Here is a 26416-nt window from a genome sequence, read left to right as displayed (position 1 = left end):
TTTTGCTCTTGCGCTCACTCTTTGCTTTTGCTTTGGCCCGCGACTTCTGAACACTTGCTCTCTCGCTACTGCGCCGCTTGCAGCTCACGGCTCTGTTGCCGGCGCAGCAGCAGCTCCTGTTGCAGCAGGCCCAGGCTCAGCTGCTGGCCGCCGCCGTGCAGCAGTCCAGCGCCGCGCACGCCGCTCATGCCGCCCACGCCGCCGCCCAGGCCACGCAGCAAGCTCAGGCAGCGGCCGCCGCGGCAGCCAATCAGCAGGCCCACAAGCGGCAGCAGCAGGCGCAGCAGCAGCAGCAGCAGGCGGGACAAACAGGCCAGCAGGGTCAGGGACAGAGCACACAGGAACACACTGCCCAAAGCGTCCCTGCCCCACCTCCTCCACCCCAGCTTGCCCTCTCTCAGCCAATCCAGCTCACCGCCCAGGTACTGGCAGCCAATCGGGAGCCGTCGAATGCCTCCTGAGCAAGTCTTGACAACAGTGGTTCTCAAACCGGGTTCCGCCAGCTGTAACTTGCTGAGCCTCCAAAAGTAGTCAACGGAATCAAGGAAGTATGTTGGAAGTGATGCATCTTTGTGGCGTTGCCCGGGTTGTAGTTTCCCCAGAAAAAGACGAAGGTCAAGAGGTGATTTTTATGAATAGCAGATTGCAAAGCAGGTGGAGGTTTACCTGTATTTGGGGTAAAATATTGCACAAGTTAGTTCTCTTTGACCGGCGTTCAGAATCTGAGGTGAAAGTTTGAGTACCCCTGTTTCATAATTCCTTTTTTCACCTGGCATGCCCCCCCCCTCCCCCCCTTCCTCTGCCCGCACTTCTGCTGCTGTCTTATTGTTTGACGTGGTCTTGGTGTGTTGTGGTCTGGTCTTCATTAGGACATCCAGCAGTTGCTGCAGCTCCAGCAGCTGGTGTTGGTGCCCGGCCACTCGCTGCCGTCACCTGCGCAGTTCCTCCTCCCGCAAGCGCAGCAGAGCCAGCAAGGTAGCGTGACCGGGGGGGGGGTGTTTTATTCCGAAGGGATCCCATCGTTTACTTGACGTCATTATTGATTTCAGGACTCCTATCGACACCAAATCTTATTCCGCTACCTCAACCAAACCAAGGGAGCCTACTGTCTGCTCAGAGTAGAATGGGACTGCAAGCACAGGTAGGAAGAATTCACGGTGCGATCGCTCTCTTTTAAACAAGGAACCACATTTGTTTTCTTTCTGTGAAATTCTGTGTGCAATGTCATTACAGTTGGCCAAGATAAATTGAGGCAGCTCAACTTGCTCCAAAAAAAAAAAATGCAACAGAAGTTCAGAACATTCTAGAGCTCCTTCATTCCATACGAATTTTAAAAAAAATAAAATATCATAACAGAACAATAAAAATTGCTGAAAAACATGTTTCTCTCTTCTCCTTTCATAAAGAAATGATCTTGAATTGGGCAGCATGACCGATGACTGTTGAGGCTGCGACCTTCATGCATACGAGCAACCGCAGAAAATGGATGCATGACTAGAAGACATGAAAAGAACATTTGCAAACGTCAGATGCGTTGCAGTCTAGGTGCTAATGGCGCTTTCCCATTTCAGCGAGACAAGAGCATGGAGGTGAGCGCAGGCGGCGGAGGCCTGACCTCGGTACCCCCCGTGCCCTCTCACCCCGAGGAGCCCAGCGATCTGGAGGAGCTGGAGCAGTTCGCCCGCACTTTCAAACAGAGACGCATCAAACTGGGCTTCACGCAGGTAAGGACGTCCAACCCCGTCGTCCCCCCCTCGCGTCTGTCGGGCGGTTTCTTGCGGCGAGTCAACATAGCGGCCGTCGGCGCAGGGGGACGTCGGCCTGGCCATGGGGAAGCTGTACGGCAACGACTTCAGCCAGACCACCATCTCCCGCTTCGAGGCCCTCAACCTGAGCTTTAAGAACATGTGCAAGCTGAAACCGCTGCTGGAGAAGTGGCTCAACGACGCAGGTTCCCTCGTCCTTCTTTGTTTGGCTTAATGTGACGCGATGATGACGATGCCAAGCGGGTCGATTGTGACCGCGTGTTGGTGACCGCCTGCCCTTCCAGAGACCATGTCCATCGACAACACCCTTCCCAGCCCCAGCTCGCTGTCCTCGCCCTCGCTGGGCTTCGACGGCATGCCCGGCCGCCGCAGGAAGAAGAGAACCAGCATCGAGACCAATGTACGCGTTGCTCTGGAGCGTGCTTTCTTGACGGTAAGATGCGGGGCAACTTCTTCGTCTATTTCTTCTTCTATTTTCTTCTGTGATGCAAAAAAAAAACAAAAAAAACAAAAGTTTTTGTCACCAGCTATTTTTAAGATATTGTTATTGAATTGAAATCCAAAGTGTAAAATGAAATAGAGTGCTTTTACATTTTCTTTGCCATCATCAATTTCATGTTATGAGATTAGTGTTTACGTTTATGCCGATCCAAAATCTATCGATTAAAAAAGTAAATCAAATGCATTTTACTTTTGGAGTCAATGCTGAGACAGCTAAGGATGATCTAAAATATTTGTTGTATCTTGTAGAGGAGCATTTCACACCAATGCTAATTCAGAACAAAATTCGGTTTTTGACAAAAAATATTTTTAGTAAACATTGTTTAAATGCTGAGAGAAAAAAAAAGATGAATAAATATTTTTGTCTCTTTTTCACAATTTAACTTCAAATGTAACTTGTTTTTGCCCTTGTGCAGATAAAGCAGTTCAGTTATTCATTTAACCTTTTTTTTTTTGTTCGTTTTTTTTAAATAAACAAATATCCAGAATATCAATGTCACTTTTACTGTATCGGGTGGCCAATAAGAATGCGCTGATGTCATCTGATCTGGATTTCATAACGAGCTTGACATGTTGGGAGGTGCGCTAAAATGCTGCAGTGTGTTAGCCTCGAGCTTTTTCTGTTCGCATCACTCGGCATCGAATTTTTGAAGAAGGATTGCACTTTCTGTGACAAAATGAAGCGTAAACGTGGCGGTCGGCGTGGGCTGAATGAGCTGAGCTGTCGTTGCAGAACCAAAAGCCTACCTCAGAGGAGATCCTGCTGATCGCTGAGCAGCTCAACATGGAGAAGGAGGTGATTCGCGTGTGGTTCTGCAACCGCCGGCAGAAGGAGAAGCGCATCAACCCCAGCAGCTCCACACCTCCCCTGCCCAGCCAGCCCGCCAATGCCCCCGCCTGCGCACAACCCCACCTGCTACAGCCCGTGGTGCGTCAGCCCGCAACTTTGACATTTGACCTGCTCCATAAATGCCGTCTTCCCCCCCGCAATAGCGCCGCCCAGCTATCGCGCGGGCTATATAGCCAAAATGTCACTGTTTATAGCCATCGTTTTTTAAGGGTTTTTCAAGTCCCCCCCCCCCCCCCCCCCCCCCAAATACTGTACAGTTGGGGTCGTCCGACTTGATTGGTACTTCCACCCCTTTGCAGTGAATATATATATTTTTTCTTCAAGGACCCGCTCACAATCGCAATACCGAACAAATGCAGCTACGCTCGACAGCTACGTGTAGCCAATCCAAACAATCAACATGGGTTCCATATGTCTGATCATCTCTCTTTTTCTTGGCCCTAAGATGAGCAACCAGCTGTCCCAGGCCGTGACCAGTCTCAGTAGCACAGCGGCGACCACCATGTCCCCGATCTGCCCCTTGACCTCCAGCCTCACCTCTAGCTCCGCCCCCTCCCCAGTGACACCTCCTCCGGCTCCTCCCGCCGCTCCTCCACGCAGCACGGCCAGCCCGGCCACCCTCGGCCACAGCGCCCTCAATCTTAACGCCGGGTAAGATGCATGGCGAGAACACGCAGACTGCAACGCGATTAAAACAAATCAAGATTAAAACAATCATCTGTTCCAAGAAAAATGTTTTTTTGTTTGTTTGTTTTTTAAATAATGATCCTCTCTATTGTAAGTGCTTTGCGGCCATCTGGTGGCGTGCCCGCACCATTTCAAACTCTTTGCGGGGAGGGCGTCAGTCAGTTATTTGCAGCTTCCCGGTCTGACTCGAGGCAGCGTCGTCCTAACAAGGCGTTCTGATCTTGTGCGCACGTGTGTGTTCACAGCTTGTGGCGTGTGGGTAAAAAGAACGGTGAGGTGTCGAGCTACATCAGCGACTTCGCTGCAAACTTGAGGTGAGGACGACGAGCACGTCACACGTGCGTCACAGGCCGCACGCAAGCCTCATAGCAAGGAGGCTGTTCTTGTGAGAATTTAAGAGAATTCTTGACAAATTCACTTGGGGGGGGGGGGTTGACGCCCTGCACTTGGCTGGAGTGTGTTGAGGTTGTTTACCTTCTGCAGTTTCCTTTGAAATTCTCATGAGAACACGCTGAACCGTGCAGCTTTGATGCAACCCCCCCCCCCCCCCCCCCAAAAAAAACACACAAAACTGCTCTTTGCTCCTTTTGGTTTCATTTTTACACATGACCAAACATCTACAAGTCTTTTTGCACCTGTTTGCTTGCATTTACAGTGGAACCTTCCCAAATCAAACCGCGTTTATTTTCCCGGACGCTCCTCAATTTGTTCACAATACTAAGCGGCATCCCCCCCAACTGGAAATCATGGAAATCGAACCTATCCATTTGGGGGTTATATTGTATCATCATCATCTCGCCATTTAACGTTCGCTTTGATAATGAGTCGATGGATGAAGCGCAAACACGGAAAAAAAAAAAAGACCAAGAAAGAGCCATTCATTGTTTGAGGTTTCACTGTATTGTGTATCCTGCTTTTCTTTTTTGAAGCTGCTAACCTTTCTTCTTAATCTTTTCTCTTCTGCCTGTATGTCTGCTTTGCACGTGTGCTGCTGCGTGTGTGCGTGTGACACACCAGGAACACTGTGATGGGTGTTAACACAGGGATGAACCAAGCCCTCCTCGGTAACAATCCCCTGGCCACTATTCAAGGTGTGTGTTTGCCGGACTAGAACTCCACTTCATTTCAAACATCATCAAATTTGCTCCGTTTTACCGAGGGATGTTTGGGCCACGAAAAGACGTGTCTTCAAAAATATCCGTCCCCCAGCATTTGGTGGCGCGCGACAGCCCAATTCAGTGCTGTGCAAGCCCTATATATATAATATAAAAACACTTTCTAGAACGTTAATGAACAAAAAAATATGAGGGCTGTCACAAACTCATCTTTTTGAAATCCGTTAAACTATCGATGCAACCTTGACTGTGACGCATATATTTTTTCTGAAAATTTAAAAAATAAAATTCTTCCAAATCTAAAAAAGCCTTTTGCATCGTAAGACTTAGTTTTTTTCTTTTCATTGCGGGCTCCCCCTTGTACCATTTAAAGCACCGGTGGCCAACCCGCGGCTCACGAGCCGCATGCGGCTCTTTGGCTAGTTCAATGCGGCTCCCGTGCTTTCACACGACAATTTTCGAAAACGCCTCGGCGATGGCGCTGCGTCAAAACAACGGTGCTGAATACATACAACGTACCACGTCAGCCGATCGCCGATCCCGTTACTTGATTGACATGGAGGGCAACCAATCAGATGACCGAATCACCGCTCATGCGCAGACAACGGCACTAAGTGCTAAGCTAGTTCGCGAATTACCTCTGTTTTTAAGGCAGGTGTGTCCAATACGTCGATCGCATTTGACCAAGAGCCGTGGTCGTGTGTGTGTGTGTGTGTGTGTGTGTGTGTGTGTGTGTGTGTGTGTGTGTGTGTGTGTGTGTGTGTGTGTGTGTGTGTGTGTGTGTGTGTGTGTGTGTGTGTGTGTGTGTGTGTGTGTGTGTGTGTGTGTGTGTGGCTCTTTGCAGTAACACAGTAAAAAATTGGCTCTTAGTCTCTGCCTGGTTGGCCACCCCTGATTTAAAGTAATCTTCAAAGTAGATGTCAAAAATCCTTTTCTGTCCAATTTTGCTCCAATGCCTTTTTTTTTAATCCCAAAAATAAGATTTTTCTTCAAGACATGAAAAACAAAACATCTTGGAAATCCCGTATGTAACTTTTTGTCTCGTAAGATGCCGCCTCCCCCGCCCCCGACCCCCCACGCAAGTGTTATTCTGTTTCACTGTGGCCCCAATACTCCTCTGTCACATTTAGAATCAAACCACGCCATCAAAATCCATCGTGTGTGAGTAGCCTCGTTATAACACGAATGTGCGTTTGTGTGGACAGTACATGTTTGCGTGCGCTCATCTTCCTCATGTCGTTCTCTCCCTGCCTGCATCGTCTTCGTCACAAATGACTGACCTATTTATTCGCTGCGGCACGTGCCGCTCAGCAAGGAAACACGTCGGGCCTCTGTTTTTGTTCGTGAGGTGCCCATGCGAACAGCGCAAAGGACGTGTGATTGAGAAGTGATTGCCGACCACTTTGTGCCCTCCGTCAATCAAGGTGATGATAATAATAATGAAACAATTCAAACAGAAGCGAAGCGGATGACTTCCGGTTCGATTCCGCGCATGGCTCCTTGTGATTTTTCACATGTGCTAAAACCTCAACCACAAACAACGTGCTTCGGGTGCCTTTGGAAAAAAGGCTCCAAGCACTCTGCTCCTCTCCCACCGTTTGGAAACTCAGAGCGTTGTTCAAGTGTGCCGTTCGATTTTTCAGAGTGCAAAAAAAATAAAAAAAGGAGCCCTGGCGCACACTGGAAGTGATCCAGGTCGGGACTTGGTGTTAGTGTGTCACAGTGACTTTCCGAACGCACCCTTTGTCTCACACCGCAGTAAAAATACATTATTTGAGGGAGATAGAGGAATGAGGTCTACTTTATCTTCACGCTAAAAAGATCATTAGCAGTTAGAATTACCATACACACAGTGGTACCTCTAATTACGAAATTAATTGGTTCTAGAAGAAATTTCTTTAGGAGAAAATGTTGTAAGTAGAGACGCGTTTTCCATATAAATGCCGTAATCCGTTCCAAGCCTGCCGAAAATTCAGACATAAATGTTTCGTAAAGCATAAAAATGCATCAAAATATGGAACACATACATGTTGCAATTAGATTATTGCACAATAAATGAGAGTTGTGGATAATGTAAAAAAAAAAAACAACAACAAAGGATAAAGAATAAAAATGATGGTCATTTAACTTTTAACTGTGACCTCTTGGTTTTTTTTTTGCCCAATGTAGTTTATGTTCTCTCTCAGAATTGTTTTTTGTCTGGCGTTTTGTAAAGAACTGATCCAAGGACGTTTGCTGTTAACAATCCTTCGAAAATGTCCAAGGCAAACATCAGCATAGCGAGCGATCGCCCGACTAGTGAACACTTTTTCTGGGTGATTTCACATTTACACCTCATAGCCCGGGGGGGGGGGGGGGGGCTTCATAGACACAGCTCTATCTGTTTATCTACACACACAGACACATTCGGTCGAGGTCCCTCTTAGCCAATGGGATGCCAGGATGATGCTCGGTAATAGCCAATGGCAGAGCAGCTACAAATATGTTGCGTTCAGGAAACTCGGAGCAGCGACTAGCACTCCACCCTCTATCTGTACCTTTCGTATCTTGCAATTTCTTTGGTATCAAGAGGCAATATTTTCCTCTTGAGGCGTTTCGTAACTCGAACATTTGGTATGAAGAGACGTTGGTAAGTCGAGGTACCACTGTACATGGATACATACGTCATCCCATATTCTATGCGCAATGGCGTATGCTCTTCTCACCCTTTTGCAATTTGTGTGTCCCTCAGCCCTGGCGGCCAGTGGTGGCCAGCTGCCCCTTTCCAGTCTTGAGGGCGGCGGCAAGATGATGCTGGGGGCATCGGGCGGCCAGGGCGGCGGCCTGGCGTCCTCCCTTTTCCTCAACCACCCGGCCCTCCTCCACATGGGCCAGGGCCCGCCGGGCGCCGGCCTGCTGAGCGCCGCCGTGGCCAAGGCCTCGCGCCCTTCTCCCTTCGCCCCCTCGGCCAGCAGCATCAGCCCCACCCTTTGCTCCCCCTCCCCCTGCTCCAGCCCCGCCTCCTCCTGCTCATCCGGCGAAATGGCACACAGCCCCAAGATGGAGTGACAGCGCTGGGCGGCCAATCAGAGAGGAGGAAGGAAGAAAGCGGGCCTCTCTGGCCTTTCACACCAAAGCTAGCTCTTCCTCTCCCTTGCGCTTTTCTTCTTCTTCTCCCGACGCCCTCCGTCCTTCCCTCCTGCGTTTTCCGATGCCAAAAAACCCACAGAATGGAAGAGGAGAGAAGGAGGGAGGGAAAGAGGTGGGGAGAAGGGGGGCGGGAAGGGGAAGACCGAAACCAAAAATCTTTTTTTAGTTTGTTTCATTAGCATCAGCGCGGCACCTCAAGACTCTCTGAGCAAGAGAAGAAAAGCGGAGAGGCCTGCCATCCGCCGCCGAAACCAAAAATGACAAAAGAAGACCAAGGAGGATTTTTAAAATGTATTTATTTTGCGGGTCTGATGAGAAAAGCGGAGGAGGAGACGCTTGAAACCAAAAATAGACCTGAGGAGGAGGAGGAGGAGGAGGCGGAGGAGGAACACACAATGACAAAAAAAAAAAAAGACAACCATACCAAAATCCCAAATACCAAAAAGTACGGAGAGAAAAGCTTTATTCCAAGGACATGTAAATAAATAGTCAAGCTATCCAGGACCAGGACTCCACTGCTACACGTGCATTGTCATCCATTTCATCAAGATGCTACAATTAGCTTCGCATTGCCTTTAGATGTAGCTCATCATCATCATCATCTCACCTCCGGTAGCGCGCCTCTTGGATCGGAAGCCGCCATCGCTCAGCGCTGCCCTTTCGCCAATCAACCCGTTTCCATGTCGTCATCCATCGCAGCCATCCCGTCCACACGTCCCACTGCCATTTTAACGCTCAAAACGGAAACCAAAGCATTTTTTTCCCAAGGCTTCGAGGTCTTCTCCAAGAGCCTCGTCCGAGACACTTGACACCCTGACGAGTTCGCGGCGGAATGGGAGTTCAAACCAGGACTCAGTACCCATCTCCCCCCCAACCCCGCCACAAACCGTCACGACCAGGGTCAGAAGCGCAACTTTAAATCCCCACATGGAAAGTTTCCCGGTTGAATAACAAAACGGGATGGTTCAGTTGAACCACCTGTGGCGGAGGTTTGTCGGACGATGTTCGGGGTAAGTTGGTTGAACCCCCGAAAATGGGTCAGTTTTTGCCCACTGGACTGCTCACCAGGCTTAGGGTGGGACACACGGCTGTGACGTCACACCTTTTCTAAAAGGATACCAAAAATAAACCCAAACCAAAAAGAGACAACAACAAAACAAAAAGAGGACTGAACGAAGCAAACCAAAAATCACCAACCAAAATGTGTGCGGAGGGAGGAGGGATGGCTTTTGGGGCGGCGCCCTCAGTGTGTAGCACAGGCGGAGCGCCAAATATCTGCCAGGCGGGGGGCCCCACTCCAGCCTCCCTCTCCGGCCCCGCGGATGGAAGCAAACGCGAACGACCTCACTGAACTGAGTTTCTTTTCAAAGAAATCCTTCGTTTTTGTCGGGTTGCTGTGATGCCGTTTTATTGTACTGTACCTTTTAGTGCTTATGACCACTCGTTTTGAACAACCCGCTCGCTTACTACACAAAGCTCCTTATTTTATTTAGTTTTTTTTTGTAGTTGTGCTAAAAAATAATAATAATAATCAGGTGGTTGGATAAAAAAAAAAAAAATTAAAAAAAGCTTCCACAATTTTTTCCAAAACGCCAAAAACCAAACAAACCAAATACACAAAGTGACGGTCAGGCCAAACGGAGCAGTTTAGTGTGTTTGGGCTGTTCTCGTGGGCACCAAATTATGAGACATTGTCGCCATGATGACTTTGCAGGCTCGCTGGCGCCCCCCACAGTCGCAGGCAGGCGTTTACCCAAAGATGACTCGGCTTCGACGCGGAGTTTGGCTCCTCAAAGGTAAAGCCTTTTTGTCCACGTGGACTCTTAGACGGAATGTATCTGTTAGTGCTTCTATAGAATTTTTGTAGTACAAAAAAAAAAAAAGATCTATGTTCTACTACTGCTTACTTATTGCCAATGTATTAAAAAAAAAAAAAAAAGATACTTAAAAACATTGACTTGATTTTAGACCAAAACGTTTAACTATCTCTCTCTCTTATTTTTAAATTTAGACTTTTGATTGTACTATTTATTCAGGGTAGGGTTGAGTTGTGTTCCTTGCTATTTATTTAACTTATTTTGTTTTCATAATATTCTGGGATGGGATGCGACGATGTTGTTCGCCCCCCCCATCCCCCCCCCCCCCCCGATTTACTTCAAACCAAATGATCCCAACCAATGCAACGAGGAGCTTTCTCGTGACTTTGAAAATGCAGGCGGTACTCGGTTTACGGCGGTCCTGGCGTACGAGCTTTCCGAACGTTGCGCTTGGAACTCGTTTGCTGGGCGGCGGCGGAACACACGAGAATTTGGTGCTCAGTCACCACCGTACTTAGCGTTTTTTCGTATGTTTTATATTGATGGCCTGGAAGTGTTTTTCATGTAAATATTCAGTGTAATTATGACTACTCCATTAGCGTAAGTTCGTGGTTGACTGTGGCGTATCATTTTGGGTTACGCCGTCGTAAACCGAGGACCCCCTGAAGAATTTTTTTTTTTTTTTTGTACAGTAACGTGTTTGTAAGCAGAGCAAAAAGTTGACCTTGGCGTGTTGAAACATTTTTCTCCACAGAGAAACTATGAAAGCTTTACTGCTGTGTGACCAAAAAGACGCAAAACACAAAGGATGTTTTTTGTTTTTTTAATTGTGAATCAATTTCGTCCCGTAAACTTTTCCTTTGTTTCTTGATCTTCTGTTTTGTTTTGTTTTTCTTCATCCAAGTGGTGGATGTAAAAGAGAGAGTTCATCATATACCTCATATTCTCTGATGATAAACCAAATAGATGAATGCTTTAAAAAAAAAAAAAAATGTGGTTGTGGGGGATGACTCCAGGATGTTGTGCTGACGCAAGTTTGGGGTCTGACACGTGTGCCTCTTTCACACTGAGAGCTCTGAAAACATTCGCACAACACAACCATAACAGAGGATCCAGCGCTCATTTGCATTTTGCGCTTTCACACGTCGCAGCTCCGTGGCCAAAGAAGCGATGATGTCATTGCAAACATCTGTCGCGATGTCGGCTGCGGTTTCACACCGCACGCAAAAAATCAGGCGGTGCTAAATTGCTTTGAATTTGGTCTTTACGATTGTTCTGAAAAGCCAATTTGCTGAAATTCGTGAAGTTCTGCCCCCGGTCCCGCAGGTGGCAGTATTGCAAATTTCGCTACTTAACGCTGCTGTGTGTACTTTCAAACGTTTCACACTCGCGATGACGTGATGACAGTGTTTTGGGGGACGTACGAAAGGCAATTGCTTTCGACACAAGTTGACGACAAGTGAGTGCAAAGTGTTCACATTCACAGCCTTGTCTTGGTCATTTGTAATATGCTTTCGCACAAGCGGCAATACCCTTCGACACATCAAATATAGATATGTAGGATGTGTGAGTAACATTTGGGAACATGACTAAATATTGTCGAATAAAGTACAGAAAGCCACATTTATTAAGGGACGATTTGGCGTACAATATTGACAAAACTGAAAACAAAGGACCGATTTTTCTTGTTTGTTTTTCGAAGTCTTTTACTTGGTTCACAAAAATGTTGATTTCACGTTTAGTTCGTTTCGTTCATTTTCTTTGACTATGTAATTCACTCGGCGTCGACCTCGCAGTGCAGCGGTCGTAGGTTCGATCCTGGCTCAGGCCTCCCTGTGTGGAGTTTGCATGTTCTCTCCGGGTACTCCGCTTTCCGCCCACATTCCAAAAACATGCACGGCATGCTGACTGAACACTCTAAATTGTCCCTCGGTGTGAGTGTGAGCGCACATGGTTGTTCGTCTCTGTGTGCCCCGCGATTGGCTGGCAACCGGTTCAGGGTGTCCCTCCGCCTACTGCCCGCAGACGGCCGGGATAGGCTCCGGCACCCCCCGCGACCCTCGTGAGGATAAAGCGGATCCGAAAATGGATGGATGAATCGATGAATGGATAATGCGCTCGGTGTGAAAGGGGCTCGACTGAGCCACGCTCTCGTCAGCACACACAACCCGTGCAACCCCGACAACCACTGCCCTTGGAAAAGCCTTGCTCTCCACGTTGAGCTTTGAAGGCCGCCCTCTCCTCTTACCCTGGATGCTTCCTTCCTGCGAAACCCGGCTGCCATCGACTTGCCAATCTGATCTGATCCAAAAAGGGATCTGTTCACAATTTGAAGAGCTTCTCGGGGCTTCCAGAGCGAATGCGCAGAATCAGGAAGCGGGTCCGGGGAAGGGCGGCCGGACGGCGGTCGCCAGGTGGCACGTCCCCCCGGCGAATCTCTGTTGGAGACCATCATATCTCTCTGTCCAGGCGGGGGGCGCCGCGGCGTGGAGGTGAAACTCAGGCTCCCGGGGCGGGGGTTGCCCCTCTTTCGGGAATGATACCAAAGTCTATGCCCCGCCCCCAGAGAATGTGGCGCTCCCGCTTCCTGACGTCCGCTCCACACCGCTTCACCTCTGCCAGACTTTGGCAGCTTCATTCCTGAATGTGAACATTTCCTCTCTTCAACTGTTTGCCGCCGTTGGTGTAGAAAAGCACAAACCAGATTTTTTTTTTGTTTTGTTTTAAACAACTTGGAATGTCACTCATTTTTACTTTCAGGCTAGCTTTCGCACTTCGCTACTGTTCTTTAGTCTTAGGTTGAGATCGTGGTTTCTTTAAAATTTGAATCTTGTGCTTTTGCTTTAAAAGGCTAAAGTAGGTGCTTTCAATATGATTAAAAGTGTTTCAGAAAAGGAATGAAACTGCTGGGAGAAGGTGATATCAGCTAACTAGCATTCCGCTATGTTGCCCTCCGACTTCTGTCATCACTTTTCTTCTGTCTGTCCTTCTGTCTTCTTTCGATGCAACTTTCGTCCAAAGCTTTTTCTCACAGCCACGCATTCCCAAAACAAGTCCCACGTTTCAAAGAATCAAACCAAAGAGCTCGAACTTTCTTGATTCCTCTCAAATCATGTCACCTAGCGACCTGCCGCTCTTTTACAACCTCAGCAATCCAAAGGGAAATAATGAAGATAATGATGATGAAATGTATATTTTTGAGTATTTGTCATTTGGGGGGGAAAAAAATATTCTGAGTTAGGATTATCTTGACGACGATGATAATGAAATTTCTCTTGGCATCTTTGTAGCTGTTCCGACCCTTCTTGAGTTCAAGTCCTTTTTCTGCCAAAGTACAGTATACCCCTACCTTCCCCTGCCCCCTTTGGCCCCGATGTTTACTCCCAACGGTGTATTTGAGTGTGTGTTGGCGCGTTTGTTGAGAGTGGGGGGGGGGGGGGGGTTCTCTGGGAGTGATCATTTGCCAACTTCCTCGTTCGTGTAGTTTTATTTGCCCCTGTCAGTCTGTGGCGGATATGTTTGAACATATGGATGATATCTTGCCCCTTGACTTCCTATTGTGTCTTCCATCATGTGAGCCCACCTGCCCCAAACCCTCGAAGTAGCGATTTTTTTAGTGTTTAACTCGAACCCCCCCCCCCCCCCCCAAAAAAAAAACAAAAAATACTCTGCTTGTTCATTGTACAGTGTTGTTCATTTTAAGTCATTTTTGTAACTGAACGTGTTTCATTCATCCAAATAAAAACAGGAGACAAAAACTATCCAGGTGCCCCTCCCCACTGCTTCTTCCGACAGCACCACAGCATGTAGGGACACCATTTCGCCGCCAGATGGCGCCAAAGGATTTATGAATGGCAGAAAGAACGTGAGACCATGGGAGAAAATGGACGAGCATAGAGTGTAGTTGAAATTTCAGGGGGGACCCGAAAGGTGTGTTCCCGTCCCCGATAAAATGTATTGAGTGGTACTGGAGCGTGAGAAAGGATTTAGCGTCGGGAAAGAAATCCTGCCCCAAGTGAAAGGGAGGATCTCGCCAAAAGATCGGCAGGTGTTACCGGTGCGGCATCTGCAATGAGGCGAACTACATCGGGCCATCGTGGTGAAGAGGGAGCCGACCTTCCCTGCCTGAAGAACGGCCTCCGCGACCCGACCTCGGATGGATGTTATCGGAATCTTGATCTGGAAATACTCAAAGGGAAAATGTTTGCCTGCCTGTTCTCCAAAGTCGAGTCAAGCAGATAATTGCCATTGCAACTGAGCTGTCCCCAACTCCAAAGTCTATCGAATCAAAAAGTGTGTGAGACTTCAACTTCAAAAGTGAATCTCTTTGTTGACAAACAAGCGGGTAATTAAAACTCTCGCCTATTTGATCATTTAATATCACTACAACATACTGTACATTTCAGTGATGTGTTCCTCGAGCCGGTCCTTGGCCTCGAGGACCGGCTCGAGGAACGAAGGGCGGTCCTTGGTCCTTGGCCTTGGCCTCGGAGTCAAGTCCTTGGCCTTGGCCTTGGCCTCGGGTTGCCGGTCCTCGGATACAACGAGGGATTAGAGCCCCTAATCCTTCGTCCACAGGTATAAAGTGGGCCAGAGGACCGCAAAAATCACAAAGAAATCAAACAAATTCCATTCAGGGAAACCCACGTTGATAACTTTATCTGGCGCTTTAAGAGGGGCCAGACAAAGTCAGCACAACGTGTAAAGAGCGGCATCACAGTTAGTTTCCATCACGGTTCGTTCCGTTCGCGATCGGCAGTTTAAATAGCAAGTTTTTCTGTAACAGTGGTGTCTTTTATTTAGTTATTTTTGCACAGTCGTCACGTTTGTGCGGTCGCACTAGAATGTTTGTTTGAACCAAGTAATTTGCGTTACAGCTGGAGTCATAATGTCGGCACTTCACTTTCGGATTTGGCCGTTGGGATTTGCAGTGCTTTTGCTCGATTCCAGTTATGTTTGCTGAATGCTTTCTCATGTTTGGAATAATGAATATCGATAATACATAGTTTAAAATCATGGTTGATTTAATTATTTTTTTATTATTATTGTGAAGTTGAAGGTATTAAATTAATTAATGTAGTATTAGTGGGAGGGGTAATAATAGTAGTACTCAGAGAATGTTTAGAGATTCAGCCATTTCGTTACCTCTGCGTCCCGCGTCTAGACGCATAATTTTCCCACGCACAGTTCCAAATAATGTGCGTTTTTGGGACGCAAGAAAATTTCTCAGTCAGAACAAATAAACAAACAAAAAAAAACCTACGGCAAGCCTGAGGATTTCACGGTAACAATCGTTACCGGTAGCGTGTCGTTTCCATGGCGTCATTTTAACGGTACCGAAAAATAGTTTAACCATAAAAGTCACCGCACACGAGTTGACTGTGTGATCAACGCGATTTCACTGTGCCTGCATGTGTGTTTGTGGTGTGGTGTGTGAGTGTCTTTCTTCTAATTTACTTTCGTTTTGTTTTTATTTTCAGTGTTGGGGGGAGGGAGGGGGTGCAACAGATAACATTATGTGCGCATGCGGGTTGCTACCCAGTCATCAAAAGGCATCTGGCCCGGATTCGGCATGAAGCTGGCACAGCTGGCCTTGAGTCGGCACTGGCATAATGCATGTGGGCCGAACACGGCCCAGGAGTGGCAAAGGAGGCACTGGATTGACTCTGGCAAACCAGATGAGGGCCAGTTGTGGAGTGAATTATTTGGGCCAGAAAGCAATTTACAACTCCAACCTGTATATGGCCAGCCAGTATTGAGCCACCCTGAAATGCAGTTTCAGATTTATTTTTTCAGCACACAGCCTTGTTTTACAATTGCACACAGATTCGGAATTGCATTCATCACACACACACACACACATGCGCGAGGTTCAATCAGGCCCGCAGGATAATTTAAAAATAAAAAAAAAAGCATAAAAGACAGAATTAATATTTTTAATAAGGTGCAATTCATTGAGTATCCGCTAGGGGAAACTGTTTTGACCAGAGAAGAAGACAACAGCAGCCTCAGTCCGTCACTGAGACAGACCCATGAATGCAGACGCTATCAATAGCACTCTCACATTTACACATTTAATAGCACTCTCCTTAGTTGGTAAGGTGTAGGCAGGGATTACATTTAGATTTTATATGCACGTGTAAATGGTTTAAAACTTCCTTTCTTTATAAATCTTGTGTAATCATAAAGTGCATTACTATATTTTTCAATTTCAATTACTTGTTAAAGTTTGTACAATCAATGGGATCAGTTGCAATGCATATATGTGAATGATAAAAGTAAATTTCACGTTTGTTGAAGGAAATGTAAGGTGCTTCATTAAATGTTTTGTAAAAGATACGTTCATTAAATTTCAACAATTTCCAAATGTTCTTGTGCTTCTCTATACCAAAACAAAGGAAAGACATTTTGTTTTCGTTGTTTATAGCAAAGTATGGTATCATTTTAATGGTCCGGCCCACTTGACATCTACCGAGGCCGTATGTGGCCCACCATGTGAAATGAGTTTGACACCAGTGATGTAAGGCGTTTTTAGCCGAAAAAAACAACCATGTACAGAAAAACGTTTTTAGCCGAAAAAAACGACCATGTATAGTAAGGCGTTTTAACTAAAAAATAAAAAAACCCCGACCATGTATATTAAGGTGTTTTTAGCCGAAAAAAACAACCATGGAAAGTAAGGCGTTTTTAGCCGAAAAAAAACGACCATGTATAGTAAGGCGTTTTTAGCCGGAAAAAAAAACGACCATGTATAGTTAGGCGTTTTTAGCCCAAAAAAACGACCATGTACAGTAAGGCGTTTTTAGCCCCAAAAAAAAATCATGTATTGTAAGAAGTTTTTAGCCCAAAAAAAACGACCATGTATAGTAAGGCGTTTTTAGCCGAAACAAACGACCATTTATACTAAGGCGTTTTTAGCCAATAATAGGCCGAAAAAACCGACCATCTATACTAAGGCATTTTTAGCCGAAAAAAAATGACCATGTATAGTAAGGCGTTTTTAGCCGGAAAAAAACGACCATGTGTAGTAAGGCATTTTTAGCCGAAAAAAACGACCATGTATAGTAAGGCTTTTTTGGCTGAAAAAAACGACCATGTATAGTAAGGCGTTTTTAGCCGAAAAAAAACAACCATGTATAGTAAGGCGTTTTTGGCGGAAAAAAACCCGACCATGTATAGTAAGGCGTTTTTAGCCAAAAAAGGGTTTTTTATAGTAAAAAGGCCTTACTATACAAAAAAAAACGACCATGTATAGTAAGTTGTTTTTAGCCCGAAAAAAACGACATACTATAGTAAGGCGTTTTTAGGCCGAAAAAAACGACATAGTATAGTAAGGCGTTTTCAGCCCGAAAAAAACGACATAGTATAGTAAAGTGTTTTTAAGCCGAAAAAAACCCGACATAGTATAGTAAGTTCTTTTTAGCTCGAAAAAAATGACATAGTATAGTAAGGCGTTTTTAGGCCGAAAAAACGACATAGGATAGTAAGGCGTTTTTAGGCCGAAAAAAACGACATAGTATAGTAAGGCGTTTTTAGCCCGAAAAAAACGACAGTATAGTAAGGCGTTTTTAGGCCGAAAAAAATTACATAGTATAGTAAGGCGTTTTTAAGCCGAAAAAAAAACGACATAGTATAGTAAGCCGTTTTTAGGCCGAAAAAAATGACATAGTATAGTAAGGCGTTTTTAGCCCGAAAAAAACGACATAGTATAGTAAGGCGTTTTTAAGCCGAAAAGAACGACATAGTATAGTAAGGCGTTTTTAAGCCGAAAAAAAACGACATAGTATAGTAAGCCGTTTTTAGCCTGAAAAAAACGACATAGTAATATAGTAAGGCGTTTTTAGGCCGAAAAAACGACATAGTATACTAAGGCGTTTTTAGGCCGAAAAAACGACAGTATAGTAAGTCTTTTTTAGGCCGAAAAAAACGACATAGTATAGTAAGGCGTTTTTAAGCCGAAAAAAAACGACATAGTATAGTAAGGCGTTTTTAAGCCGAAAAAAAACGACATAGTATAGTAAGCCGTTTTTAGCCCGAAAAAAACGACATAGTATATATAGTAAGATATTTTTAGGCCGAAAAAACGACATAGTATAGTAAGGTGTTTTTAGGCCGAAAAAACGACATAGTATAGTAAGGCTTTTTTAGGCCGAAAAAGAACGACATAGTATAGTAAGGCGTTTTTAAGCCGAAAAAAACCGACAAAGTATAGTAAGGCGTTTTTAGCCCGAAAAAAACGACATAGTATATATGTAAGGCGTTTTTAGGCCGAAAAAACGACATAGTATAGTAAGGCGTTTTTAGCCCGAAAAAAACGACATAGTATAGTAAGGCGTTTTTAGGCCGAAAAAAATTACATAGTATAGTAAGGCGTTTTTAAGCCGAAAAAAACGACATAGTATAGTAAGGCGTTTTTAAGCCGAAAAAAACGACATAGTATAGTAAGGCGTTTTTAGCCCGAAAAAAATGACATAGTAATATAGTAAGGCGTTTTTAGGCCGAAAAAAACGACATAGTATAGTAAGGCGTTTTTAGCCCCAAATAAACGACAGTATAGTAAGGCGTTTTTAGGCCGAAAAAAATTACATAGTATAGTAAGGCGTTTTTAGCCCGAAAAAAACGACATAGTATATATAGTAAGGCGTTTTTAGGCCGAAAAAAACGACATAGTAAAGTAAGGCGTTTTTAGGCCGAAAAAACGACATAGTATAGTAAGGCGTTTTTAGGCCGAAAAAACGACATACTATAGTAAGGCGTTTTTAGGCCGAAAAAGAACGACATAGTATAGTAAGGCGTTTTTAAGCCGAAAAAACCCGACATAGTATAGTAAGGCGTTTTTAGGCCGAAAAAAACGACATAGTATAGTAAGGCGTTTTCAGGCCGAAAAAAAACGACATAGTATAGTAAGGCGTTTTTAGGCCGAAAAAAATGACATAGTACAGTAAGGCGTTTTTAGCCCGAAAAAAACGACATAGTATAATATATAGTAAGGCGTTTTTAGGCCGAAAAAACGAGATAGTATAGTAAGGCGTTTTTAGCCCGAAAACAACGACATAGTATAGTAAGGCGTTTTTCGGCCGAAAAAAACGACATAGTATAGTAAGGCGTTTTTAGCCCGAAAAAAACGACATCGTATAGTAAGGTGTTTTTAGGCCGAAAAAAATGACATAGTACAGTAAGGCGTTTTTAGCCCGAAAAAAACGACATAGTATAATATATAGTAAGGCGTTTTTAGGCCGAAAAAACGAGATAGTATAGTAAGGCGTTTTTAGCCCGAAAACAACGACATAGTATAGTAAGGCGTTTTTCGGCCGAAAAAAACGACATAGTATAGTAAGGCGTTTTTAGCCCGAAAAAAACGACATCGTATAGTAAGGTGTTTTTAGGCCGAAAAAAACGACATAGTATAGTAAGGCGTTTTTAGCCCGAAAAAAACGACATAGTATAGTAAGGCGTTTTTAGCCCGAAAAAAACGACATAGTTATAGTAAGGTGTTTTTGCTATACATGGTCGTTTTTTTTTCGGCTAAAAATGCCTTACTATACATAGTCGTTTTTTTGGGCTAAAAACGACTTATTATGCATGGTTGTTTTTTTCGGCCAAAGACGCCTTCCTATACATGGTCCTTTTTTTCGGCTAAAAATGCCTTACTATACATGGTTGTTTTTTTTCGGCTAAAAATGCCTTACTATACATGGTCGTTTTTTTTTGGCCAAAAATGCCTTACTATACATCGTCGTTTTTTTTGGGCTAAAAACGACTTATTATGCATGGCTGTTTTTTTCGGCCAAAGACGCCTTCCTATACATGGTCCTTTTTTTCGGCTAAAAACGTCTTACTATACATGGTAATTTTTTGGGCCCAAAAACGCAAATGTCCTGCTGTGACTTAGATGGCTGATGACATTTCAGTCACTAAAGGACATGTCTACCAATTCAAGTGGAATGGTTGTTGTCATTGGGTGCCAAACTTTGGCACCCAATGCCCTTTCCTCGACAGGAACTGGTGGAAAAGATCAAAGCCAAGAATGCTGCACAAGAGCAAGAAATGACAACACAGAGAGAATTAAGAGTATCTTGACTATTAATGTGTTGATCTTTTTTTTTTTTTTTTAAAGTGTTTTATGCTGTCATTTATACATTTGAGTGCAATGCTGGGCTGGCTCCGTGGCCCACTGGTTAGTGTGTTGGAGTGCGAACGCAGGGGTCCAGGGTTCAAATCCAGCTCCGGCCTGTCCCACTTGCGTGTTCTCTTCTGGCTGGCATGGGTGTTGTCCGTCCACCCTCCCATCCATTTTCTCATCCCCTTGTCCTCCCGAGGGTCAGGGTCGGGGTGGTGTATTGGAGCCTCCCCCGGCTGTCTTCGGGCCATCGGCATGGGGGGAGGGGGCACCCTCACCCGGCTGACAGGCAATCAAGAAAACCATATGCACCGTTTTTTTTCGGCCAAAAACGCCTTACTATATACATGGTCGATTTTTTCGGCTAAAAACGCATTAATATACATGGTCGGTTTTTTCGGCTAAAAACGCCTTACTATACATGGTCGTTTTTTTGGGCTAAAAACCCCTTGCTATACATGGTCGTTTTTTTTCGGCTCAAAACGACTTACTATACATGGTCGGTTTTTTTCGCCTAAAATTGCCTTACTATACATGGTCGTTTTTTTCGTCCAAAAATGCCTTACTATAGATGGTCGTTTATTTTGGCTAAAAACGCCTTACTATACATGGTCGTTTTTTTTCAGCTAAAAACGCCTTACTGTACTTGGTCCTTTTTTTCGGCCAAAAACGCCTTACTATACATGGTCGTTTTTTTTCCGGCTAAAAACGCCTTACTATACATGGTCGTTTTTTTTGGCTAAAAATGCCTTACTATATATGGTCGTTTTTTTCGGACAAAAACGCTTACTATACATAGTCGTTTTTTCCGGCTAAAAACGCCTTACTATACATTGTCGTTTTTTTCGGCCAAAAACGCGTTACTATACATTGTCGTTTTTTTTCGGCTGAAAACGACTTACTATACATGGTCGTTTTTTTCGGCCAAAAACGCCTTACTATACATGGTCATTTTATTTGGCTAAAAACGACGTACTATACATGGTCATTTTTTTTCGGCTAAAATTGCCTTACTTTACATGGTCGTTTTTTTTCGTACATGGTCGGTTTTTTTCGGCTAAAAACGCCTTACTATACATGGTCGGTTTTTTTCGGCTAAAAACGCCTTACTATACATGGTCGTTTTTTTGGGCTAAAAACCCCTTGCTATACATGGTCGTTTTTTATCGGCTAAAAACGACTTACTATACATGGTCGTTTTTTTTCCGGCTAAAAACGCCTTACTATACATGGTCGTTTTTTTTCGGCTAAAAACGCCTTACTATACATGGTCGTTTTTTTGGGCTAAAAACCCCTTGCTATACATGGTCGTTTTTTATCGGCTAAAAACGACTTACTATACATGGTCGTTTTTTTTCGGCTAAAAACACCTTACGATACATGGTCGTTTTTTTCGGCTAAAAACGCCTTCCTATACACATGGTCGTTTTTTTCGGCTAAAAATGACTTACCATACATGGTCGTTTTTTTCGGCTAAAAACGACTTACTATACATGGTTGTTTTTTTTTCGGCTAAAAACGCCTTACTATACATGGTCGTTTCTTTCGGCTAAAAATGCCTTACTATACATGGTCGTTTTTTTTTGGCCAAAAATGCCTTACTATACATCGTCGTTTTTTTTGGGCTAAAAACGACTTATTATGCATGGTTGTTTTTTTCGGCCAAAGACGCCTTCCTATACATGGTCCTTTTTTTCGGCTAAAAACGCCTTACTATACATGGTCGTTTTTTTCTGCTAAAAACGCCTTACTATATATACATGGTCGTTTTTTTTTCTGGCTAAAAACGACTTACCATACATGGTCGTTTTTTTGGGCTAAAAACGCCTTACTATATACATGGTCGTTTTTTCGGCTAAAAACGCCTTCCTATACACATGGTCGTTTTTTTCGGCTAAAAATGACTTACCATACATGGTCGTTTTTTTCGGCTAAAAACGACTTACTATACATGGTTGTTTTTTTTCGGCTAAAAACGCCTTACTATACATGGTCGTTTCTTTCGGCTAAAAACGCCTTACTATACATGGTCGGTTTTTTTCGGCTAAAAACGCCTTACTATACATGGTCGTTTTTTTGGGCTAAAAACCCCTTGCTATACATGGTCGTTTTTTATCGGCTAAAAACGACTTACTATACATGGTCGTTTTTTTTCCGGCTAAAAACGCCTTACTATACATGGTCGTTTTTTTTCGGCTAAAAACGCCTTACTATACATGGTCGTTTTTTTGGGCTAAAAACCCCTTGCTATACATGGTCGTTTTTTATCGGCTAAAAACGACTTACTATACATGGTCGTTTTTTTTCGGCTAAAAACACCTTACGATACATGGTCGTTTTTTTCGGCTAAAAACGCCTTCCTATACACATGGTCGTTTTTTTCGGCTAAAAATGACTTACCATACATGGTCGTTTTTTTCGGCTAAAAACGACTTACTATACATGGTTGTTTTTTTTTCGGCTAAAAACGCCTTACTATACATGGTCGTTTCTTTCGGCTAAAAATGCCTTACTATACATGGTCGTTTTTTTTTGGCCAAAAATGCCTTACTATACATCGTCGTTTTTTTTGGGCTAAAAACGACTTATTATGCATGGTTGTTTTTTTCGGCCAAAGACGCCTTCCTATACATGGTCCTTTTTTTCGGCTAAAAACGCCTTACTATACATGGTCGTTTTTTTCTGCTAAAAACGCCTTACTATATATACATGGTCGTTTTTTTTTCTGGCTAAAAACGACTTACCATACATGGTCGTTTTTTTGGGCTAAAAACGCCTTACTATATACATGGTCGTTTTTTCGGCTAAAAACGCCTTCCTATACACATGGTCGTTTTTTTCGGCTAAAAATGACTTACCATACATGGTCGTTTTTTTCGGCTAAAAACGACTTACTATACATGGTTGTTTTTTTTCGGCTAAAAACGCCTTACTATACATGGTCGTTTCTTTCGGCTAAAAATGCCTTACTATACATGGTCGTTTTTTTCGGCCAAAAACGCCTTACTATACATGGTCGTTTTTTTTGGGCTAAAAACGGCTTACTATACATGGTCGTTTTTTTGGGCTAAAAACGCCTTACTATACATGGTCGTTTTTTTTCGGCTAAAAACGCCTTACTATATATACATGGTCGTTTTTTTCCGGCTAAAAACGCCTTAATATACATGGTCGTTTTTTTCGGCCCATAACGCCTTACTATACATGGTCGTTTTTTTCGGCCAAAAATGCCTAACTATACATGGTCGTTTTTTTTTCGGCCAAAATCGCCTTACTATACATGGTCGTTTTTTTGGGCCAAAAACGGCATGCTATACATGGTCTGTTTTTTTCGGCTAAAAGCGCCTTACTATACATGGCCGTTTTTTTAGGGCAAAAACGCCGTGCTATACATGGTCTATTTTTTTCGGCTAAATCGCCTTACTATACATGGTGGTTTTTTTTCGGCCAAAAATGCCTTAATATACATGGTCGTTTTATTTCGGCCAAAAATGACTTACTATACATGGTCGTTTTTTTCGGCTAAAAACGCCTTACTAAAAAAATACATGGTCGTTTTTTTTTTTTGGGCCAAAAACGCCATGGTCGTTTTTTTCGGCCAAAAATTCCTTACTATACATGGTCGTTTTTTCCGGCTAAAAACACCTTACTATACATGGTCGTTTTTTTTTTTTTTTGTTAAAACGCCTTACTATTCATGGTCGTTTTCTTCCGGCTCAAAACACCTTACTATTCTTGGTCGTCTTTTTCAGCTAAAAACACCTTATTACACATGGTCTGGTTTTTTTTGGTAAAATGCCTTACTATACATGGTCGTTTTTTTCGTCGAAAAACGCTTGACTATACACGGTGGGGTTTTTTTTGGGCTAAATACACCTTACTCTACATGGTCGTTTTTTTCGTCTAAAAACGGCTCATCGTTCACTCCAAAGAGCCGGCTCTTTGTACCGGCTCGTTCGCGACCGACACACCACTTGTGAAAATGTAGGTGATTGAACAGTCAGAGGTGCTGCCAAAAAGAACCCTTTCTGCACTGAAATACAATGATATTAATTTTGATTCCGTTTGCTGCAATACAAACCGGATACTTCATACTTGACCGTGAAGTTAATTTAAAACTTAGTACCTCAATTCAAAAACAAAATCTGACGTTGAAAAAACATCGTTTTGTATTTGTAATACTGAATATTAAAATAAACAGAATTTAATTTTCAGTGAGGACCAAATATAGTTTCAAAGAAAAAAAAGTCTATCGTTTCAAATTCAGATTGTACAATTCAGATTCAGTTATTCAATATGATTCAGAGTAAAATATACAAATCCATCCATTATCCGAGCCACTGACCTTCAATTCATGTCATTCAAATTCCGTATAAACTATTTAAAAGTTATTCACGTTTAGTTTTTGGTGGCAAATATTCCGCCCACAGCATCACACCTAGTTTAGTTTTGGTTGTAACGTGTGAGTGTCTTGAAAGACGCTTATAAATGAAATGTATTATTATTATAAAAAATTTCAAGGGTTATTTTTACTAACTATTCATTGTTCATGACATGTACAAATGTTTGTTTTCCTAACACACTGTCCATTCTTGTTTTCTTACAGTTCTTAGAGCCGCTGTGAGACCTAACAGCCTAACATCTTGGGCCTCAGACCAGGAAATTGATGTCACAATCAAAAGATGGCTACATCTGGCTCCTGATCGGGATGGTGACAGGAAGGAGAGCATGAGAAGAAAAGAGGACATGGAGAGCGCAACAATTTGATGGACAGAAAAATACCGTTCAAGAGTAAGCTGATTGACTTCTATGCAAAGTCATTTCTCAACTTGTCTTCCGTGCCATGTCATGCCTGTTGAGTGTTGATTTACTTCATATTAAGAAACTACTGCACTAAAACATTAATTCATTAATGTATATCATATGCTTTGATTTTTGTTTTTCTCAGTATAAATAACACGTACCCTGACTGTTCTACTCTTTGAATAAAAACACTTCATACGAGCGTTAGGGAGTGCAAGGGGTTATGATGGAGGGGTGTTGCAAATCATGAAGACCTGCCAAGTGGTATGATAGCATTGTTTTATACATGTCCTCGGCTAGGCCTCAGTTTCAAAATCAGTCCTTGGTCCTTGGCCTTGGAGGCAAGTCCTTGGTCCTTGGCCTTGGCCTCGGGTTGCCGGTCCCTGAACACAACACTGATACATTTGCATACAAGTGTAGACACAAACACACCAGAGCGTTTGTTTTGGCTTTTAACGGTTTTTAATTAACCCTGATTACAGCGTAATTACAACTTTTGGGGAGGGAAGGGAGGAGCGGCTGGGGAAAAAAAAAAACAACCCACAAGGAGGGAGGGGGTGGGGGGGGGGGGGGAAATGATGATGTTACGTCATGGGATTAATTGATCTCAGCTCCTCTCCAGGTCAGGAGTGTTATGTAACAAGCTCGTAACGTTTACACAAACAATAGTCCACACAATCTGAGTTATCCCCCCCCCCTCCCAATTGACACAACCTCCCCCAAGGTAAAAACTACAAGATAAAAAAAAGACTTTTCAGGATGGAAAAATAAAAATAAAATGGATAAGATTGGACTCATTTGAGTTCTAATACACCAGGTTAAGTCTCTCAAAAGGGTAAGAGAGGCCCGGCGGGGATTTGGATGTACATGACAGAAAAAGGCGATGAAATAGTAAGTCATCATAATGCCAAGTGAGAGGACCTTAAGAACAATATTCACATCAGAAAAATAAACTTTCATCCTCTCGGTTGAGAATCTTTGTGCTCCGTTCTGTAAGCGAGGGAAAGACGCTTTGGGGGAAAAGTCAGCAATAAGGCAGTGGTTAGTGACAAGTACACGCAGGCGGGCGGGCGTGTGTGTGTGTGTGTGTGTGTGTGTGTGTGTGTGTGTGTGTGTGTGTGTGTGTGTGTGTGTGTGTGTGTGTGTGTGTGCTATATGCGTGAGTGACATGCTCTCATCCAGACAAGAGTGAGGGGAATTTAATCACAGAGCTGCCTGGGGGTCTTATGGATCTGTCTGGTCCCGTGACACCAATAAGTGCCAATAGTGTGTGTGTGTGTGTGTGTGTGTGTGTGCGGGGGCATTTGGGGGCATGAGTCAGACGCTTTCTTACAGTAATGATTAACCTTTTCAACACCTTGTTGGCTCCCCTTTCGCTCTGAGCTGCGCATGCGCATTCACATTCACATTCACACACACACACAGGCACTCGCGAGGTGATGCACAACCGTGGTGTTCAGGTGTGGCTGCGAAAATGACTGGTAAAGATAGAAACAAGATTAAGAGATCGCGAGTCATCCTATGTACAATTTGTTCCTCTCACTCTCTCTCTCTTTCTCTCACACACTTACACGCACTCACTCATGGGAAGGGGGGTGGGTGACTCTGCAGGGGCCGTGAACAGAAAA

General features: G+C 43.9%; 1 protein-coding gene across 1 annotated transcript in view; it reads left to right on the top strand.

The window, feature by feature from the left end:
• The window catches only part of pou2f2b (POU class 2 homeobox 2b), a 55971-nt gene extending 42345 nt beyond the window's left edge, over positions 1–13626 (top strand). The window contains exons 6-16 of the mRNA XM_086113894.1: positions 84–422; positions 870–975; positions 1050–1141; positions 1572–1724; positions 1810–1951; positions 2051–2199; positions 3001–3195; positions 3563–3768; positions 4050–4118; positions 4822–4895; positions 7651–13626. Coding sequence (XP_085970020.1) covers positions 84–422; positions 870–975; positions 1050–1141; positions 1572–1724; positions 1810–1951; positions 2051–2199; positions 3001–3195; positions 3563–3768; positions 4050–4118; positions 4822–4895; positions 7651–7967 — 1842 coding nt within the window. The 3' untranslated portion in view covers positions 7968–13626. The remainder of the gene's footprint in view (positions 1–83; positions 423–869; positions 976–1049; positions 1142–1571; positions 1725–1809; positions 1952–2050; positions 2200–3000; positions 3196–3562; positions 3769–4049; positions 4119–4821; positions 4896–7650) is intronic.
• Positions 13627–26416: the final 12790 nt, after the last annotated feature.

This window comes from Hippocampus guttulatus, chromosome 6 (assembly GCF_054856545.1).
Source record: "Hippocampus guttulatus isolate MCC_2025c chromosome 6, RoL_Hgut_1.0, whole genome shotgun sequence".
Taxonomy (NCBI): domain Eukaryota; kingdom Metazoa; phylum Chordata; class Actinopteri; order Syngnathiformes; family Syngnathidae; genus Hippocampus; species Hippocampus guttulatus.
Note: the sequence above shows the minus strand (reverse complement) of the source record. Positions and strands in the feature narration are given on the sequence as shown.